Source organism: Coloeus monedula, assembly GCF_965178545.1.
Source record: "Coloeus monedula genome assembly, chromosome: 1".
Lineage (NCBI taxonomy): Eukaryota > Metazoa > Chordata > Aves > Passeriformes > Corvidae > Coloeus > Coloeus monedula.
In genome coordinates this window covers 143,332,206-143,354,497 of record NC_138781.1, presented here as the reverse complement: position 1 = coordinate 143,354,497, position 22,292 = coordinate 143,332,206, and the positions used below count along the sequence as shown (strand labels likewise).

The 22,292-nt window shown below is 33.0% G+C and overlaps 1 protein-coding gene across 3 annotated transcripts in view; it reads left to right on the top strand.

Annotated features, from left to right (window-relative positions):
• The window catches only part of CSMD3 (CUB and Sushi multiple domains 3), a gene marked incomplete at both ends in the record, with an annotated part of 604,245 nt that overhangs the window by 365,415 nt on the left and 216,538 nt on the right, over nucleotides 1–22,292 (top strand). For all 3 annotated transcript variants that reach the window (XM_082293775.1, XM_082293774.1, XM_082293773.1), the window contains 5 exons: nucleotides 2,620–2,807; nucleotides 5,259–5,447; nucleotides 13,461–13,577; nucleotides 20,423–20,638; nucleotides 21,242–21,430. In XM_082293775.1, the coding sequence (XP_082149901.1) occupies nucleotides 2,620–2,807; nucleotides 5,259–5,447; nucleotides 13,461–13,577; nucleotides 20,423–20,638; nucleotides 21,242–21,430 (899 nt within the window). The remainder of the gene's footprint in view (nucleotides 1–2,619; nucleotides 2,808–5,258; nucleotides 5,448–13,460; nucleotides 13,578–20,422; nucleotides 20,639–21,241; nucleotides 21,431–22,292) is intronic.

Below are 22,292 nucleotides of genomic sequence, written 5' to 3'. Positions count from 1 at the left end.
AAATACCAAAACTTCCACTATATGTGTGGTTATTTGAAAGGTTTTTAATTTCTTGGTCAGGGAAAAACATTTATAGTACATGTCTAGAACTTTTAAATAATTTTTGGATGTTCTAAGTTTCCCACTTGCAGAGTAGTTCCTTTTTAACCTTCCCATCTTCCTATATCTTCTCTCTTACAACATTGGATAGGAGAAAGGTTCTGCATTCCATGCTAAAGTGTTCCTGTGCCAAGGAGATAGAGACATGTGAAAAGAAGATCTACAGATAAAGCAAATAAAATAACTATGACCTTTTGTGCTTTCAGTGTGAAAAAATAACTTTTTCATATATTGTTATATGATTGTTCATGTATATTTTAAAAAGTTTATTTCTGTTCTACAGGCATAACTAAGATAGATAATCTGTTGGTATTTTGTTATAAATCAGTATCTTTTTAGGCTCAATTGAAAAGACAGAAGCGAGAAATGGCAATGCCATTCTTCATTGTAATGAAGTGTTTATCATGTAGCCTAATTATAAGTATTTAAATGTGAGAGATGCTGATAGCAAACTACTGATTGGAGTACTAGTCACACTTGTCTCTTGAGCATATACTGTGCAGCAGGAAATCCTGGCACTGCATTGAGTTGATAAGGGTGTCTCTTAGAAATAAAGATGTGTTTTATAAATATTCAGGGACCTTTATCTATTCGAATAAGGCCTCTTAAAAAAAGTGTATGTGGCATCACCTTTGTTAAAACTTGTTTCACTCCTGTCTGCTTGTGAGTCCTCCATAAGATTAGATATCACATAGCACTGAAGACATCCAGGTTAATTTAACAATAGTGATCAGTTAAGTAGGAAGGAACATTGGAAGGGTCTTACATGAGCACAGGGTATTTCTTACTCAGTTTCCTAAAAGCCCCTACTGTTTTCTCACACCAGAGAAAAAACAGTATGTAAATATAGCAGGTATGTTGAGCATCAAGAGGATAGATATTGAAGGAAAAAGTGACATAAGCATCAGATTTATAAATTAAATTTAAATTGACCAGTTTTTGAGCCAAATGACCAAGCAAAAGCATTGAACATAATCCCCCCTTCAAATTTGTTTCAGTTCATCTCACTTGAAAGTGGTTCTTACATTTTCTTTTTTGGGTGATTGTTAATTTTTTTCATCTTCATATTTTTCTGCTGTTTGCGGTGGTGCATATAGACCAAGTACTTTTGAGAGGATTTCTTTTATGTCTTTGGAGGTTCAAGTTAATTTCAATTTGACTGGCCTGATAGTTGCATTGCATTTATAAGGTCTGTGGCTTTTTACACCTTCTGTCTAAAGTATGCTTTTGATATAGGTGCTAAGAAAGCTAAGCAAGACTAAATGATCTGTGTCCAAGATTTCTCCTGTGTTGTATGGATTGCTGGGAAAAAAAAAAAAAAAGACCAAATTATTGCCTAGTAGCTTTTCAGCAGCATGTCATTGTGAGTTCATGTGGGAACTAACAAAACCCAAAATTTTCAGTTTTCCTGCTTCTAGGATTATCCCACTTCATTTCTGTAACTGTATTTAGTGGGATCAGAACATCAGTAAAACAAAACACATTTTTTAGATTTAATTTGTCTTCTTGTCTTTTGCCAGACTCCTTTAGATCTTTAGGATCAGATTCATGGGACGTAAATGCTGAAATACCAAGTTCCTCAGTATATTGGCTTTACTCATGCAGTTCTTTGAAAGGATTTTACAAAGCTGAATTAGGCATCTAAGTAAATCAGAGGGAGAATTAAGACTACCTGAAGGGTCTTTGTAAGATCCTGCTGTTAATTGTTGCTTTTTAATTCTGAAAATATTTTTCAATAATCCATCAGAGTCCATTATAAAGCAGTATGATTGATCTAAATTCTGACATAGCAAGAAAGCGATAAACCACTGTTAAAATAGCAGACAGGTGTTTGGAATTGCTGATACCATCTAAAACAACACAAGCAAGGAGATATCTAGCAGCACTATCACATGCAGCTTCTCCTTGCCAGGGAGAGCACACATGCTATGTTTAAACAGGCATTTTGTTTTTCAGTACTTTCTAAAAAGGATTTTTAGTTGTGGGGTTTTTTTCCCATAACTTCTGTGCCTATTTTGGGCTGAGTCTCAGCTGGCATAAAGCCACTGGAGTCAAGGGTCAAGTAATTCTATCCCTGCTTATAGACAATTGTAAGGTAGGAACTCCAGAGTATGATTCTTTGATGTTACAAAGTACCTTGATGATATTTGTACCAAATGGATCAACAAACCCTCCATATAATTTAATTGATTATTCAAAATAGCAAAATAATTTTGTGTTATAAAATAGCATATGCAATTAATATTAATCTTTATTAACAAACTGTTTCTGGCTTTTGTTTCCTGCCATACAAACCAGCTCCAGTATTTTAAATTTATTTTGCATCTTTCTAAGGAACTAACCTGAAATTTTATTGTTGCATAAAATATAAAGGATAATTAATATTATTGCATTGATACTGCAAAATAGATTCGTGGAGAAAAAAATATTGTCAGGAAAGGCACATAGTTTAAAAATATGGGTTTATAGAATTTGTTTTAACTGTCTCTTAAATTTGTGCCTCTGTTCCCACAATTCCAGATTTCAGACTGAACTCAATTATGATGTTTTGGAAGTTCATGATGGACCAAACTTATTATCTCCACTTTTGGGATCTTACAATGGTACACAGGTCCCACAATTTCTGTTTAGCAGTAGCAATTTCATGTATCTTCTGTTTACAACTGATAACAGTCGTTCTAACAATGGATTCAAAATTCACTATGAAAGTAAGTAATTCTGTGTTGTATTATTTGATTTCCCCTCACCCTCAATGCTTACCTCAGTACAGATGTCGTTTTGGGTCAATTCCTGTTATTTCTCAATCTGAGAAAAATTTAGTAATGTTAAATTGCAAAATGGATGACCATTAATTTTATTTATATTTAATGTCATTGATGTACTGCTCTGTGCTTTAAGAATCAAAAGATGAAAATGAGAAGCCAATGCCTTTCTTCTGGTGTCTGCTTTTATGTCTTAATATTCTGATATTTTATACAATACATTTTTGTGTGTGTAAAACGGCATGAGATAAGAAGGATTATGCAAATCTAAGAAAATAATTGAATTAGTGTTCTGATTAATGTATCTGCAGCTCTAACTGAAGGTAGGGGAAAATGCAGTTTATATAATGACTTCAAAATCAAGAAATGGAATTGGCTAATTATGAATTTTTAGGGTTCTAAAAACCTGCCTATCAGATTCTTTTTCTGACATATAAATATTCTTTTGTCCGTATTATATTCATATAAACTATGCTGCAGAAAGTATCTGTAAGATTTCATACTTTATGAATCATTAAAATTCCTACAAGTTGAAATATTACAATTCCATTTACATTTTGTTTTTCTAAATATAACTTCTCTTTTAATAATTCCTACTTATATGACAAATAATATCTTTACTATAATCACTATCTGATTTGCTTAGTAAAGGTCATAAGCACATTGTTTGTCCATTCCTGTTTCATACTTCTACTTGTTGGAATTACCACCAAAAAATTTTTAAAGGTTCTCAATTTTTAACATTACTTTTTGCAATTCTCACTATTCCTGACCACTAATGATAAGGATATTAAAAACAATATGCATGGAAGTGGTGTTGTCAGATAAAATTTGGATTGATTTGAACTCTAGTGATTGTTGAGTTCAGGCTGTTTATTGAAAAAAAATCTATTATTCCAAAATGGTTAACTGTCCTAGCATTCATCCCCAAACTTCCATTTGTATCATCATCTGCATTATGAACAAGTGATGATTTTGTTAAGTTCTCATCCATGCTGAAGTTTGAAGGAAAGCTATCTTAACACATCAGGAAAAATAGATTAAGACTGCCAGCAGTGACCACTAAATTTGTAGAAGGACTGAATAATGTTAAATGGTAAAAATTGTGCTTTGGGAATGTGAACAGAAAAAAGAGGAAATCTGCACTTCATACGAATAAATAATGTCTCAATTAAATAAAGTTGGAAAGGAAACCTGAAATTTCTTTATAAATAAATTCTTGAATTTCATTATAAAATCCCATATTTTGTAAAATTGATCCACACCCTACAGTTCTCTTTACACTAGTGGAGAATAAAAGCTAAATTTATGCTGTCAGAGAACATTGAAAATATATATTCTTAATATTTGTACACAAAATAAACAATTTTCAGCAGTTGCTTTTCTGTTTAATAGCCCCTGTTTATACACAGAAGTCTAGTATTCTTTTTATTTTTGCTTAATTCTTACTGGTTTCTCATCTTGTATTATCCGATACAATACAATTCTGTTTTCTTTTTTGGGTATATGAATAATAATGATCAATGGTCTCTTACTCATCATTTCTCCTCCCTTCAAATATTGTATTGAAAGCTTTTATATGGTCTTAATTTTCATGCTAATTATATCTTTCCACACTGAATTTCTTTGTAAGGAAGGATTTTTTATGACTTCTGTGTAGGAATAAAAGGAACAACACCCATAAAAAAGCTTGCACTGAATACTTCTTATAATTTACTAACTTCAGTATTATTTGTAGAGGGTTGGAGTTTTTTCATTATTATTTTATAATGAACTTCTTTATATGAGCTTTTATATGAACATGTCAGTGGGAAATAATCTAAAAGGTTTCATTTTCTAGCACACATTGAAATTGCCTTTATCAAGTCAACTTCTCTTTACTCTTTTCTGCTATTCTTTATCTTCTCAATGTCTCACATATCACATAACACTAGGTATAAGTGTGATTTATGTAAATAATTGATCTATGTAAATATTTAAAATATCAATATCAAAAGAAATGAAAATAATTTTAGCTATGCTAGCAAATTTTGATCAGGAAAATATAAAGGCTGAAAATCAGAATTTTGATTATCAAATCATCAATTTTTGGTCGTCAAAACTTTTCAATATCAGCATCAGGTACAAAATCATTTGATGTTACTGAGACAGCATCAAACTAAATTATGTGATCTTTTTCTTAGTTTTTCCTGCAGCAGTGGCAGGATTCAAATTGTGATCCATATCTTGTAGTGGTAACACAGAGAAGAATAGTGGAAAGACAATTCACAATAAATGTGTAATAGTGAAGCCTTCACCTTCACTCACATCACAAGAAATTACTTAATTAATAAAAAAAAAAAATCTACCATTTATTTAACTTTTTTCTTTTCTTTTCTTTTTCTTTTTTAAATCTAGGTGTAACTGTTAATACATACTCTTGCTTGGATCCTGGCATACCAGTCCATGGACGTCGTTATGGACATGACTTCTCTATAGGTTCCACTGTCTCATTTAGTTGTGATCCAGGTTATAGGCTGAGTCATGAGGAGCCTTTATTATGTGAAAAAAATCACTGGTGGAGTCACCCACTCCCAACTTGTGATGGTAAGGATTAATAGATTTAGTAGAGAGTACTTTAAAATATACAAATTTTGCCAAATTATTATTAGCCAAAATGAGTTAAATGCCAGAGGCTGTAAAACCTATATTTTTAGGAAAGAAAAAGAATAGTTCAAAGAAATAAATGTCATATATCTCTGTGATGAGACATATAGTCATAAAAGCAGAGAATGATATATAGTTATTTAATTCTGCAGATTACTGAAGGTATGTCTATTTGAATTGATGTAACTGTGACCTAACTGTTTGCAAAATTTGTGCATATCTTATTGTAAAGCACTTATTACAGCCTACAAATATTTTTGTTTGGTTATCCATCTATGGACACAGATTGCTGATATACAAAACATGAAATGAAGTTTATTTGTACCTGACTCAAAAACTGCATTTTCTCCTGTTTCATGGTGATCACTGTGTTTCTAGCTTGTTAACAGAACTTGACACCCTTCAATCACCGTGAGAATTTATTAGGGCCACATTATATCTGATGATTATTAAACTAGACAAAAGTGGGATCAACTAACAGGTCTCCACCATATCATTAAATCTGAAAAATTACCTAATATTTTCAGTCCTCTCTTGCAATCTGAATTGTTCATTTTAATATTTTCTCAGTTGGCGTCATATCAAATATATGTAATATTAAGAAAGTAGATTGTAATGTTCATTAAATTATGTTATTTAAGATGTTTGCTCCTTAAAACAGTTTCCATCCTTGGAGCATGATACATTTTTTTGATGTTAAAAATGTTTCTAGGAATAATATAACTATTTAATTCTAGGGTAGTATTTAACCAAAGAAAGTATCCTGAGCTTTTATGAGGTACAGAATATACATGATATTGTATTTTTCTGATACAGTTCTTAGTGTTTCAGGACACTAATTTTGAAAGAAAAATCTGAATGAAGATTGATGAAGAAGCTCACTGAACCATGTGCGATTTGCCATATGGAAAACTATTCATTTCCACTGTATTACTTTATTTAAAAAACTGTAGGGATTTCCTTTGCCTTCACATTGTTTAGTTAGGAAATGCTTTAGGTTTTTAGATTTCAGTAAGTTGAAAGTGTCAGTATATGACAATACTCAAAATCTGTGGTGGTAGAAAGCGGTAAGAATGATCACATGCCTGAAAGTGGCCCTCTGTAGCTCTGCAAGCCCATTTTCTAAGATTCTGCATCTCAGTCAGGTTGTTGCAATGAAGAATTGCAGAGTTCCCACGGTTTGTAGTCAGGGGGACTATATTTTGCTGTATAGACCACAAAACTAAGATGTGTTTTCTCGTGGTCATAGGCACTAGATGGTGACCATGTAAAACAGTATAAACACACTCCCTATGAATACTGTGCTCTGTTGTGAAATAAACTTACATAAGATAAATTTCTTCTTAAAGATGCTGAACTAGTATGCAATTCATTAAGTAAATGAGGTTTCTTTTTCTCCAGAACACATTGCTAAATGGCAATTGTCCATTCAATAAATATGCTTTAAAGGTAGGATTTAGTACACTTATTCTACTAAATTTAATCAGTTTATGGTTGATATAATTTTAATTTCATTGCTGAATTTCTTCTTTGGGGGAATGTTTTTTAAAACAATCCAGAGCCCTTGCACCCCAAAGAAAATAGGGCATTTCCTAAATGGGCTGTTCTTTGCATAAACTATGAATATGGGTTTGTATTAATCATACCACTAATAAACACACCAGTCACTATTACTGCACATTCAATATGTTACTCTGATGGTTTCTGAGGAGACAAGTTCTTTTTTGGTTGTTCTTTTTTGATATTTTCATCTCTTTTTTATAATTACATTATGTAGTGATGTGGAGACAGGCCATGATAATTGTGCAGATAGGTCATGACAACTCATGAGTTTGTGTAGTTTGGAGAAATTAGTACAAAAGGAAAAATTTTAGACTTCTTAAAGCAAGTTCTTCCTCAAAGAACATGGTGTTGACTGAAATTCTATTCTTTGAAGGAAAGTAATTTTTTTCATTATGTGTTTGATGTTGCACAGGTAAACATCACCAAAAAAAGAGCTAAAATAGATGGTCATGAACTTTGCTGAGAAAATATTGCTTGTATTGCATTTATACCATGCCATCTACTAACTATATATGATTCACTTTTTACCTATGTATCTGGAAAACTCTGAATTTTTTAACTGTAATCACCACCCAGTGCTTAACTAAAAAGACCAAATTTTGTCTTATAATGTCCCTTCTATACAAATACTATAAGAGAATTTTGCTTTTAAGCTTTGAATATATGTGAGGAACCCTATTCTACCCAGTATACAAATTATTGGAGTAATCCCATCAAAAATTACAGGAAAATTAATGTAAAAGTTAGATATCTAATTAAGAGTGTAAAGTGCTCTTTATTCCCTTCATCATAACATGAAATTGAATGCTAATAGATAATCCTTATTCATTACTTGAATTAAAAATAAATATTGTCGTTCAACCTGATCGTCATTTACTTAAGAAAATTAATAAATAGAATGAAAATAATTCAAGCAAGATAAAAAACCTTTAATGCTTATATTGGAAACCCCTAGATGTCCAAATGAATTAGCAAATATGACTTATGCAGTATATGAGGAATGTATTCAGGGAATAATGCAGAGGTGTTACCTCCTTTCTGTTGACATCTCTAAAATAAAAATAATACTTCCATTAAAACACAGATGTTAAAAAACCTGCTTCAAATATTCAGTGTGGTAGAGGCCAGAATTGGAAATGGAGAGCACGTCTGGTCTATTTTAGATTTAAATAAGAAGGTAAAAATGCAAGTTTATATTGTGAGTAATCTGGGCTACATTAGATTCTATTAAACTAGTCTCTTGTGGAATATAACTCAAGTCCAAGGTTTCTTTCTTGAAGCTGAATATGTTAATTTGATGTCCATATCCTTATTTATTTACCCCTGCCGAACTACATCCCATTTTAAGATGCATTGCATTTTCTATAATTTGAGAAGACAAATGCTGATGTTTCTTGGTCTATAAAACACAGTATGTAAGATTCAAACTCTAATTCACTGTTTCAATAATTTCAAACTATTTTATATGCCACTTTTATTATTCAATTGCACAATAAATGAAAATCATCTCAGAAATAAATTTTTAGTTGGAAGTTAGAGTCAATTAAGCAAATGAATGTAATGAGGCCTCTGTGTGTTTGTTCATATATGTATTTGTATTTAGACTTATATATATACACAAACATATTTCCATATAAAAAGATTTTTTTCTTTTTTTTCTTTGCACTTCTTTCTAACCTAGCATGTGTTATTAGCCTTCTTTGATTATGCTTGAAATCTAAAATGAATTGTTATTACTAATCAATTATAATTGTGGGTTTTGTCTTCTCATTACTTCTGAAAACTAAATAGTTTTAAATTATTAGTATTAACAAAAAATTGAACTTAGGGAAAAAAGTTGTGTATTTTGTCTTTCCAGAGAAAATTGAGATACATCACTGTATGTTAGTGTTTGAGTTGTGGTTAGTGATCTATGGCTAGTCTCTTAAAAAATCTCTACATAAGAAAATGATAGGTGATACCATTTGAAAATGTGAAAAATGCTGATTTCACAGATATCACCATCTTCAATCAGGCTCAAAAACAGTGGCGTTTTTTTGCTGAATTACTAGTGAACACTCTATGTTGAAATACATCGAAAAATGCATTTATATATATCTTTATCCATTTTTATATGTATATATATGTATTATTTTCACTTGATTTATTAAAATAACTGATATGTTTTCTTGATATTTTCTGTCTTTTTTGGATATGGGCACCCCCTTCCTCTCACATCCAGATTTCTTGGCATTTCATATCACCATAGTCTTCATAACTCTGAGACTGACTTGTGTTACATAAAAACCAATTAGTTTTAAATAGGTAGTAGATTGTATTTGTCGAGCTCAGGTGACAGCAAACATAATCAGTTGTTGTTGAGTTTTATTGCAATGTATAAAAAGCAAAATTTAAGAGGGTTTCCTGTGAATAAGCATTAAGCTATCTATACAGGATGCCACCTGCAGGAAGAGAATATACAGACTTCGGCAGTAAAATATAAATACGTTAAAACTAGAACAGAGGGGATGTAATAATAAAATAGAAAGAAAAAACAAACAAACAAACAAATATAAGCAAACATGTCAAAATCTAATGTGAAGTGTCCTAGCAATATGTTTCTGTAGCATAGCTGCTTGACAAGATAGCTAAGTACTTGCAATTGTTAATGCAGGGATTTTAGAGATGGAAAACATATCTTACTGAAGTAGATTAAAAAAACCTGTCTCATTACTGATCCAAAATCATAGATTCTTATGTGGTTTGCCAGCCTACCCCAGTGAGCCCCAAAAAGGAATAAAACATAATGACAGTTTTTAGCAGAAGATCAAATGGGTAAAAATAGATAATGAATAAATTTAAGCTAGAAATTATTAGGCTATTTCTAGTATTGCAAGATTGATTTCCTGTAACAGTTTTATAGTAGCATGAAATATGGCCTGAAGTGGAACTTTACTATGAATGACACAAGTCAAGTGTTTTTATTGCAATTATTCATGTACTTTAGGGATGAAGCACAGCCTGTGTATCTCCCACTGAGACATGAGTATCCTGACTAAAGATTCTGAAATTGTTTGGGCCAAAAATTGCTTTCAATATATATTGGGCCATTTTCTAAGCTAGGCTTGCTTGCTGTCACTTTTGTGATTGATCATGTTACTGAGAAAAATGAATGCAGTTGCAACAAAAAAAGTGTCAGTAATCAACCTAATATTGTAAGAATTTATTTCAGCTGAGCATCTGATGTAGTCACCAAACTTCACTATTAAATTAGAGTCTTCACTCATAGTTATTCAAAACTTGCTTCTTAAATTGTTACATAATTTCTGATCACCACAGTGCTGTGAAGGTGCTTTATACTATACTTCTAGGTACCTATCTGTATTTCATACAGTCACTTTTATGTTTTGTTCTTTTTACTTTTTATTCTTTTGTTCTTGTTGTTTTGTGTTTAGTTTTGAGGTGTTTTGGGGTTTTTTTATATTTTGTTTCTCACTATTTGGAAACAGTAATGCAGGCATGTCTTGATTCATCTTCCCTGATTGCATAAAAAAAGAAATTTTTAATTAGTCTGTTAACATAATTTTCCATTTTCTACATTAGAAATCAAAAATAGTGCTTCAGTTATTTGCTTAAGTATTCATTCTACTTTTGCTCTTTCCTAGATTCCATCTCTGTGTAATTAGATAAAGTGAAAGAAAGGTAGAATTTGGAAATAATGCGTGTTTATCCTTTGCTGTTCTTATTTTTATGTGCTTCTGTTTTCCTTTGCACTCTGAAAAACAGTCAGATACTAGTAGTGATATTACATGCTTGGGCTGTTAGCCATCTTATCAGGGCCAGTTGCATATCTACTATTTCAGATTTGTCAACTTGGCTTTATTTTCTAAAAGGCTGGTCCCTTGATGTCTTTTTCTGCCATCTGCTAGCCTTCATAGAGTTACACTGAGGGCCTGATGGCATGCCATAGATGTTTTGTCACTATTTGCATTCCTGAAAGGTTTTCCAAACACCCCCTGTAAAATATATTATTTGTTTGGTCTATATCCCATGATTATAAAAACTGACTGTATTTTTTTTATTTAATGGATGAAGTAGTTACCATCAGAAGCTCCAATAACATGCTGTCACAGCCCTGATTATGTTTTGCTAATATCTAAATATAGCAAGATCAGATGATAGGGTGGCAGTGTTTGTCTTCACTGTCTCTTCATCAGAGAAGGAGGAAAATTAATATGGAAGGAGGTTATTTGCCTGTGGCAACAATGAAGAGATTGGGCAATTGTGGTCCTAAAATGCCTTATTTCAGCCTATAGTACAGGATTTGCAAATTTCCATCTTACAACTAGGCCAACAAACACTAGAAAGTTGGCAGGAGAAATAGCACATACAAAGCAATCAGGAGGCTATCCAGAGAAGTAAGCATGTTTAAAACATAAATATAGTTAGTTAGAATGATGAGACAAATTTTAGCTAGGCAAGATAGGGCAGTCTTCATCCTAGGATATAGGATGAAATTCCATTTCAGATTTATAAAAAAAGTGTTATTAAGTGTACACTTCGTTTAGTGCCCTGAACACAGTGATGGTATGCAGGGCCATAAGCTCATTATGAAAAATAATTGATCTTTATGAAAACATTACACAGTTCTACTGAAATGTCTGAAAAATGCCTGTATTTCATTGAAACAAATGTCTGCTTAGGTACAGGGTGAGATAGAAGGTACATTCTGGATAGTCTCTTGATTTCCCTGTCTGCTGTATCCTCAAATCAGTTATGAATGTACATCTACGCAGAAAATTGTGACATATCAATATATTCATTCTCAAATATATAACATTAAAAGCAAAGGGATAATGGGTATAACTTCCATCATTTACTCCATCAATGTATAGCAGAAATTGCCATAAGTAGCATAAATATCAAGATATAGCAGAAGAAACATCATGATGCATTAAATCACTCAGCATCTTTCTCCTGAAGTATGTGGATGTTGGAGCACATACTGAAAGGCCAAACTACTCCCCCCTTTACAAGTCATACTGTTGAGTGCTGCGTTAGTACTTGCTACTGGTGTTACAAGATGGGTAGGAGCAGGTTAAACCAGCTAGTGCAGGTGGGCAGCATCTCTTAGAAAGAGTCATTGCTCCTCCAGCCTGAGACAGGCTCCTTTTCCCTCACCCTCATTGCTGTGGCGGCAATGTGGTAAGCACAGACATGAGCAATAACTAGGTGAGTGACAGCTTATAGAACAAGAAGAGGGTTTGATATTTGTATCAACTGGAATTACAGACAAGTAGCTGCCATTTACGTCTCTCCAAACCTGCCTTTCAAGACCTTTAGCATGTGCAAAAGAGAAGAATTTGTGTTCATTACTTTGGAAGGACTGCTCATGTGGAGAACTGCAATCAAATTTACTAGAAGGGTCTAGATTATTTGACATGAATCTAGTGCCAGTAGTTCACATTGACTTTCCTGTTTTTCTTTATTCTAAAATATTTCTACAAAATAATTTTGGTAGTGTGTATAATTAGGCTAAGGATAATAAAAGGAATAGATGCTTTTAATCTTGAGTAAAGAAAATAGAACTACTCATTTGTTTTATAATGTATGCCCTTCTTAGATAATCTATATTCACAGAACTCTGATTTAATAACTTGGTACTGAATTTTAATAACTATTATTGATATATGATAATTCTAAGGTACAATAACTCTTCCTTACTAAAAATTACTTGATTACTGTTGTATTTCAAAAACCCTGGAATAGAAAATCATTGAACTATAAATTTTTGCCAGTGTTGTAATGACTAAATGTTTGTATTTTGCATTAATTCAAAATGTAGCTTATTTTTTGTATTGCTCAACTACTGATTACTTTTATAAAGTTGCTAAGGAAACTATAGAAATGCTTATTCTTATATCGGAACCTGTCATTATCACTAACATCATAGATATAAACCCATAATCAATAGTTATAAGTATATACACGAACTCATGTCAACCTTCCCTGCACAAATATTTCAAGTAAATAATTCTTCAATAGCCAAGACACACCATTTTAGCTCTCCAACCTTGGCTTCTGCTTAATTGATATTGTTTGGCTCTGTATCATCTGCCTTCATCTCTCTGCTGAACTTAACGACTTTCACAGACTCTCCGGAAAACATGAAAAAACAGCTAATTAAACTTGATTTTGGTTCTCTTATGCATATTAAAAACATATTAATTATTGATTGCATTTCATTTTACATTGTATAAAAATGGCCTGTAGTTATATTTGAAATCGCTAAATCATTTGAATAACTACTTTTAAGTAATTTTAAAGGCAGAAATTTTTAGGGTTTCTCACATTTTCTCTTATCTGTATGTTTATTATTATTATTATTATTATTATTTTCTTTATTTCTAGCTTTATGTGGTGGAGATGTTAGAGGACCTAGTGGAACAATTTTATCCCCAGGTTATCCTGATCTATATCCAAATTCACTGAATTGCACATGGACTGTGGATGTTACCCACGGAAAAGGTAAATAAATCCTTTTCTCTTTTTCCATCTTTTTTTTTTTTTTTTTTTTTTTTAATATATATAAGTCCAGTATTCTGTGCTCTAGGACTAGACCTAAGTTAGCACCAAAGCACTGGGATTTCAATTCCTGTGTTTTGGGTTTGTTTAATTTTCTTGTAGAAACTCCTAGAATTCCAGAAGTGGACTAGGTCCTTATACTTCCCACAGAATGAAAAGTCAGTGAGAAAGAATTACAGAATGACTGATCACAGAAGCTGAAGGACTGGAAGCTTTTAAGGAGAGGAAGTTATTTCTTGAAGGTAGATTTCAGGAAAAAGCGGTAATACTGATTTTAACTCTTCTCTGAGAGGTTAAATAATGCTTAGGACACAATGCTTAGGCAGCAAAGTTTCCTAGAAATAGTGTGTCATAGTTGCTTTCCAACGAGAAGTTTTGGTACTAGATGAGATGGAACATACTTTTAGCTTTTTGTTGGTATTTTATATCAAATGTAGGGGCAACTGCATAGTACTCTTGTGCTATGGGTGGAAAGAGCTAGAGAGGCATAAGATTTAATGTTAGGGGAAGGAGACAGAGATAGATGTCATGAGAGAAATTGAATACAAAGAGCGTAAACTGGTAAGACCACAAAAAAGAGAATTATATTGTGACACTGGCAAGAATACAGAAAAAGAAATGAAAGGGAGAAGAGGGAAGACAAGTTCAATTCTGAATTTCATCAATGTTCTCTGTGAGGGCATGAAATGTGACAAAGTATGCTGATGATGTATTCCTCTAAGAAAGAGTTATTGATAACATAAGACTTCACATACAGAGAATTGTGCTGATCTGTGATCCCCTTATTCTATTTTGTACAAATAGTGTGATAGTTCCTCATCTAGATGTTAAATCACTCTGACTGGTTGTCCCATTTAAAACTCCTTAAAGCGTTAAAGTGGCAAAGTGTATCTCAAAATTATTGCTCCATCTGTTCCATAGTCTCTCTTATTACCAAGTGATGCCATTGTGTCAATGTAATTCGATTCTAAATATCCACAGTGAAAAAGCCTCCTGAACTTACTGATGCTACATCACATACTACATTTGCCCTTGTTACCTCTAGGGATGATACATGGCTTTTAGAATTGTGGGAATATAAGTGACTGTGCATCTTTTCTTCTGGATATTCAAGAAAGACTAATAGAAAGTATAAAGAAACTGTTAGACCTGTAGTCATTTATCTTGCACTCTGTCTGAGAAGTCATTGGATAACTGCACAAGCTTTATAATCTGAGAATTAAAGGCAAGTAGCAGACATGGAGTTTAGCTTCATGGAGTAATACTTGACAGAAAATGATGTGAATTCTACAGAAAAAAGAGGTCAGATTAAGCCACATTTTTCAGGATTCTTGAAAGACATTTTATTAACTCTTTCATTTTTCTTAAATTAAAAATGTAAGTATGAAGAAAAGTACTGGGGAAGTTTTGGTTGGTTTTTTTTTTTTTGTTGTTGTTTTCTTTTTCAGAAAATGAAGTAGCTTTTTTGTGGTTTATCTTTTTCCTTAAAACCTCAGCTAGAGAAGTACTTAAAAGTTGGGATGAATAAAAGCTGAAATTCTCAATGTTATAACATTTTATGTGAGGCTGTTAAGAAAACCCACCATATATAATGAGACTCCTGAGAAATTTACAGAAATAAAACATGCAGGGGAAGAAATAATATTACAAATAAGGTTATTTATAAGCACATATACACTGATGAATATATGCACACATATTTATAGACTCACATTCTCGTTTGATTCAATGTCATGAAATGTTACAATCCTGGGGCAGAGTAGCTGGAAAGCTGCTCAGTGGAAAAAGACCTGAGGGTGCTGGTTGACAGCAGCTGAACACGATCCAGCAGCGAGCCCAGGTGGCCAAGAAGGCCAGTGCCATCCTGGCTTGTATCAGAAATCGTATGGCCAGCAGGACCAGGGCAATGATTCTATCTCTCTACTCAACACTGGTTGTCCTGTGTCCATTTCTGGGCCCCTCAGTACAAGAAAGACATTGAGATGCTGTAGCATGTCTAAATTTTGGACATTAGGAGAAAATTTCTTCATGGAAGGAGTTATCAAGCATTGGAGCAGGCTGCCCAGGGAAGTGACATCCCTGAAGCTATGTAGAAAAACATGTAGATGTGGCACTTAAGGACATGGTTTAATGGTGGACTTGGCAGTGCTGGATTAGTGGTTAGACTCAATGATCTTAGAGGTCTTTTCCAACCTAAATGACCTATGATTCTGTAAGTTTTATATTATCGCATGGAAATGTCATGTAGGAAGAACATTAAGTATGAATACAATGTCACAATTTGACTTGGACATTTTGATTTATGCTGCTCAAAGAGCTGCTGGAAAAAATTATAGAGTTGGTATTTGCTCTGAGTAGGAAATAGTGTGTGAAACCCTCATACTTTGTACTTGTTGGCAAAAAGCTATTAATTCTTTAAGCTCTTCCTGTTGTATTGCATGAGGAAGATAGCTCTCCTTTTATGACAGTAAGTCACAGGCTTACTTAATTTAAATTTCTAACAGTAAAGTTCTATGTCAGTGAGCTAGTCAGTTAGGACACTTCTGTATTTAATGGACAAATGCATATATCTTCAGGATATGAGTCATTGCACCCTGAATAGGTATCTAAAGCAGATAGAATGAACTATCCTCTGAAGGCACCTGTTTATCATCTAATGTCTGGGGGGTTAATACAGTCCCCAGAGGAAGTGTCTATGGGGAGACTGAGTGACTAAGTTTTACATACTAAGTTTTACCATTTAGAAAAATCAATCCCATACACATAAATGGGTTATTTTAATGAGAGGAAAAAAACCCCTTCTTTCTGGATATCTCTTTTTCTGCTCTATTTCATGTCTAGCATAATTTCAACTTCAGAAACTCGAGGAGTATCTTCTACTGGCTACTAACTAGTGAGATAATTTCTACTTTAGACTATTTTGGGGTTTTTTACCAGAAAGTTTTATAGTTTCATGTCAGACTGCCAATAAAAAGTATATAACTTGTAGCTCCAGAATGCTGTGAGGTACTTTCTTATACACACATCTTTATGTTGCAACTTCATACTGATATTACATAATAACAGCTAATTAAATATATCGATTTAGTTATGATGTATATTTTATGTCTGGATATGTTGTGTTGCTAGGAAAAAGTTTCTGTGTTTGTATATACTGTTTTAAATAATAATATTGCAATATAAATATACGTGTTTTTAATTTTAATTTTTAAGTGTATCTAAAGTTTTAGAATTAATTTTTCAGTTGTGTTCATGTGGACCAGCATTATGATTCTTGAGTGTCTGTTACAACTTGATATAATTTTCTTTCATTTTAAAAAAAAATTGTTAACTAGAGAACATTTATTTTAAATATAGTTAATATGTCTATTAATGACTATTATGAAGAGAAAAGGAAACACTTATTGACAATAATTATTGCATTTGGTCTGTGATTAGAATGCAATTTAAATATATGGTGAAATGAAATTTGTGGAGTATCAGCGCTATGTTTTAAAACATTTATTAGTAGATCAGTTAATTTACCCATCCCCCAACAGACTGGATTGTAACATTGAGAAGAGACATTTTACAGAGTTATGTCTTCCTATCTTCATTTCAGATTTTAGATATTCCCCTTATAAAGAAAGCACATGTGAGGCAGAATGAGAAGGAATCTACCTGAACATATCTTTTAAAATTCTTCCCCGGAGAAGACGCAATCTGTCACAGAGCATATATTAATGTGATTAGAATATTTTCTGAAGAAAACTAAATTGTACAGCTACTGCTGGAATATACCTTGGGGTTTTGCTTAGAAATGTCATGGCAATCTGGAAAATTGATTGAAACATTCCCTTGAGTTAAACCTTGAGTCTGATGTTTGAACAATACTCAGTGAAGCTCAGCTGTGATTCACAGGAATTTCATTATTTTGGGTTACTACCATAAAATTTTCTTTGGCATTTCTGATTTTGTTGTTTCAGTATATATGCATGCACGAAAAAAGCCAAAATTAATTTGGACTGCAATAAATGCAACAAATATGAGCTGAATTTCAGTCATTCTGTATATATCACATGGGTCTTTTTAAGAGCTCCTTTCATGTCAAATCAGCACTGTGTCATACATGAACTAAGTTAAAAATCCCAGACATTTAAGAATTTATTAATTCCAAATATAAATTTATATACATTAGTTCAAAAGATATCCAACCCAATCTCAATTCCAGAATTCTGTGTGTGATTTTTACCAATTTATTTTCACACAATCTCAGAGAATAAAAAGGATGATCAAAATAGATGAATGGCTTTGCTCATGTAATTAGTAAATTAAGAATTCTTAACAGCCAGAATAAATCTTTTGGATTATTTATTTTTACTAAAAGCATAAAATAATATTCCATCCAGTATTTTCTATATCAGTGCTACTAAGTAAGGATGTGTTTTTCTGGATCCAGAGGGAGAATGTGATGTGCATGGAGTTTTAAGAAGATAAGGAGGCATCTACTTGAAAAAGTTATGAATGGTTCTCCAGTCTCTTTAAAGGGAAGTAAAAGATAGAGGTCTCCAAGATCCAAGGTTTTTATCTGATTGCTCCCATCTGTATGTCCAGCTGATGGCAAGACTAAGCATGTATTCCAAAGATGCCAATATGCACATATGCCAAAGATGCCAATATATATGGCTGGTCACACAGATTAACAACGACAGAGGCAAGTGTCTTATTGGCACACATAGAAACACCAACAGCACTGAAACAGACATGAACAGCACAGGCAACCAAATCCTATTTCTCCATCCAGGCTGAGGGGAAAAGGAGTTTGTTAGAAGTGACACACACACACGCACATGCATGTGCTCCCCCAACCTTCCATATTCTGACCCAGGAGCTGGACTCCAGATTCCATTCCTACTAGGTGCTGCCTGCTCTGTGACCAATGGCCTTTTTTCCAGTCTTCCCCTGAGCTCATCCTGCTCCCCAGACAGTCCATACTAATATCCACTAGTGGTCACCCATGTGCTCACACTCTGGACAGAATATACATTTGCTCACCAGTCAGGAATAGAGGACAGGCTGTGCTGGTTAGGTGCAGGCGTTAGTGAGAGAGTCTTAACCCTCTCTCTTTTCTCACACTTTTTTCACTTTTACCCAGCACGACCCCTTCCCTTATCTTCCTTTGGTCCAAAACATCTCACAAAAAGTTTTGAGGTCTCCAACTACCATTTTAAAAAAATCTCATCTTCAGTTTTACATAATCTCACAAATTCCCTCAACTACTCCACAGTAAATTTCTAATTTTCATAAGACCCAAGATAGTATTTTGTCCCCCATTATCAATTACTAAGTTCTAATTTAACTGCTTTAGATTATGGTGATACATTTAATTTACCATCAAACAGAAACATAAGAATTCTGATCTTTGTTAGTACCTCCACTTAATCCTGCTCATTAAAGATTATGTGAGTGTGTATACCATTCATTACTTCTCTCATTTCTTGTCTCTGTTTCCTGTACAGAAAAGTCCTTTACCAGGATTGTAAACCAAGTGTCCTTGCATTCCAGATACCCATACAAGCTGTATTTCTTAGGTGTGATTGAGTTGCATTAACATAAATGTTTAATGCTATTCAGACAAGGTCAGGAATATTATATAAAAAAAAAGCAATCTGAAAACAGTAGCTGGCAATTGTACTGAGAGCTTCTAAAGCTACATGTGAGGTCTAGAAAAGATAACCTACAACACCTGAAGGGGCATGATGTTTCTATACTTAAACAGATGAGTAAAGCAGAGTATATCTAGCTTGGATTTTGTTACCCCGTTTGGGAAATTTGGGGCTGGTGGTGGCGGGGGGAGGGCGAGTGGTGCAGTTTTGGGGCTGTAGGAAAGAGAACTATTTCTTTGCTTTTTGATTAAATTGTGTCTACTATTAAAAATCCATTGGCCAGGAGAGTACCCAAAGGTCATTAATCTTCATCTACTATGTTAATCTGCAATCACATGAAGGGATCATCCTAAATATTACATCATCAGATAGATCTGAAGAGACTGAATCATTGATTTATGACTTACATGATAAAACTGAAATGGATTACACTAGAGGTATCAGTAATCACTTCAGCTAGCTGATTGATTCTTCCGTTTATTTTTCTTGGCCTTTCTGTGCATTCTACCTAAAGATCATGGTCTAACTCTTAGTTAAAAGTGATTTAATCATCTGTCTTGATCTTTAAGTCTTTTTATTGTTATTGTGTTCCAAGAGATATCTTCCTTTCTGGATGTGTGATTTATATATGATGATTGGCAAAAAAAGTATACTGTTGATGTATGTCTTTTATTAGGAGACCTCCCCTTTTCTGGGAGGAATTGGTGCTGCTACTCTATGTGCCATTAGAATTTAATATCACATATTTTATAATCTTTCCTTTCACTTCTGCTATTCAAGGATACTGGTGATTGTAAGAAATAAGGTTTACTTTTTCTATTCTGCCATTAACTGTTTGTAGTTTTGAACATACATAGTGCATCATTGGATTTTACACAAAAATGGAAACATATATCTTTAAATTCTATAAATCAGATGTCCATATTGCAGATAAAGGCAAAAGTGAAAGATGATGTCAAAATGAAACCTGCTGCAAAGATATTTTAATTCTAAAATCAGGAAAGATACTCAGTTTTTGAAAAATTTGATTATCTTCATTTTCTAAATGATGATTCATAATGAGATGCATGAATTTTAACCTTGGCTTAGTTACATGGATGTTAATAGGGTGATCTGTAAATCTAATTCTACTTTTTCTAACAGGTGTGCAGTTCACCTTCTACACGTTTCATTTGGAGGATCATCATGACTACTTACTAATAACAGAGAATGGCAGTTTCACACAGCCGCTGGCACGTCTGACTGGCTCAGAGCTTCCTTCACCAATCAATGCTGGTCTCTATGGAAATTTCAGGGCTCAGTTGCGCTTTATTTCAGATTTTTCAATATCATATGAAGGATTTAATATTTCTTTCTCTGGTAAGGAAAGACCTGTAATACCTGGCTCCTGAAAAAGTTGCTTTTTGGGTTTTTTTCTGCATTGTATATAAGGAAAAAAAAAATTGAATTTTTTTTTATGAATATATATACTGAAAAATTATATTATATAAATTGTTTCCTAAGCACAATAATTTCGAAGCAAGCAAATCTCTGTGCCTCAATAGAGGCAAAGGACACATTTGTGCTACATGATAAATAAGATGGCAGTAACTGTAAGACACTTTATCAAGTGAGGGAAGGAAACAGAACTAGTCTAATTTCAGTTAGTGAAATTCCAGATAAGATCAAGTATCAACTATTTAGTTTTTGTTGTGCCAACATTTTAATTTGGTTTATTTATCTGAGTTATTTATGGCTCTTAAAAGAATGATAAATCATGTTGTGTTATGCATCTTTAAAACATTGCGAATGTATTAATTTGTCTTACTTTTTTAAATAGTATAATTATCAATCTAACATTCACACAATACTTTTGTTTTAAAATCTGATGCCTGAATTGATAGTCAGGTGGAAATTACAGAAATTACTAGACTGTAAGATTACATGTTGCTCTCATTCAAGCTGATTTGCTCTTGTTTTCAGAGTACAATCTTGAACCTTGTGAAGATCCTGGGATCCCACAATTTGGTAACAGAATAGGATTTAATTTTGGAGTTGGAGATATTCTGACCTTCTCCTGTTCATCTGGATATCGTTTAGAAGGAGCTTCAGAGGTTATTTGTCTTGGTGGTGGACGACGAGTATGGAGTGCACCTCTGCCAAGGTGTGTGGGTACGTGGTCAGCTGCTTTCATTTGCTTGTATGTGTAGTCATTGTCCATGGACTTGCAGACTTACAGCATGGAAAAGCATGGTAATACACCTCTTTTTAATGTACTCTCATATTCTCCATATCTCCTTAGTCAATTTTTTTAACCTTTTTTTTAATATATTTAGTATAATAACTATCAGTGGACTTCATAGTCTGGACTTGAAAGCAATTCAAATTGAGGGCACAATGATTACTCTTCTTATTTTGATTAACAGATTAAGAAATCTGGGTATAAATTTAAATCAGCATTTACCAGTTCAGATATCTAGTAATCAAATATTTTCATCAATGCAAGCTTCCAAGTGATATCTGTATTATAAAATTGTAATTAGAACACTTAGACCAGATTTATTTCATAAAACTAGGTCCATTTATAGGAGTACAGTCAACCTGGACATCCTATGTAAGAACCATATCCTCAGAATATCCTTAGAACCATTATTCTGGTTTTAAAATGGTAGCTAAGATAACTGAGAAGAAACACTTTCTGATGATTCCTACCTAGCATTCTCCATTCACTGTAGAGGTAGCCTGTATATGTGGCTTTGACTAGAAATTTAGCTTTAAATGGCTAAAGAATGTTGATTGAGCTGAATTCTTTCTAAATTATTTGGTTTTCAGTCCTGTTGAGAACTGGTAAAACAGTAAGATGTCTAAAAAGTAGGACAGTTACTTAAGTGTCTGCATTATTTTTATTTAAGAGTATATATTGCTGAAATGTATTAACGAGTATGTACTGTATGGAAAGGTTTATAAATGAAAACATTTCTATCAGTGTGCATTTAAAACATTTTATTTTTTCATACTAAATTGTATGTTAGTA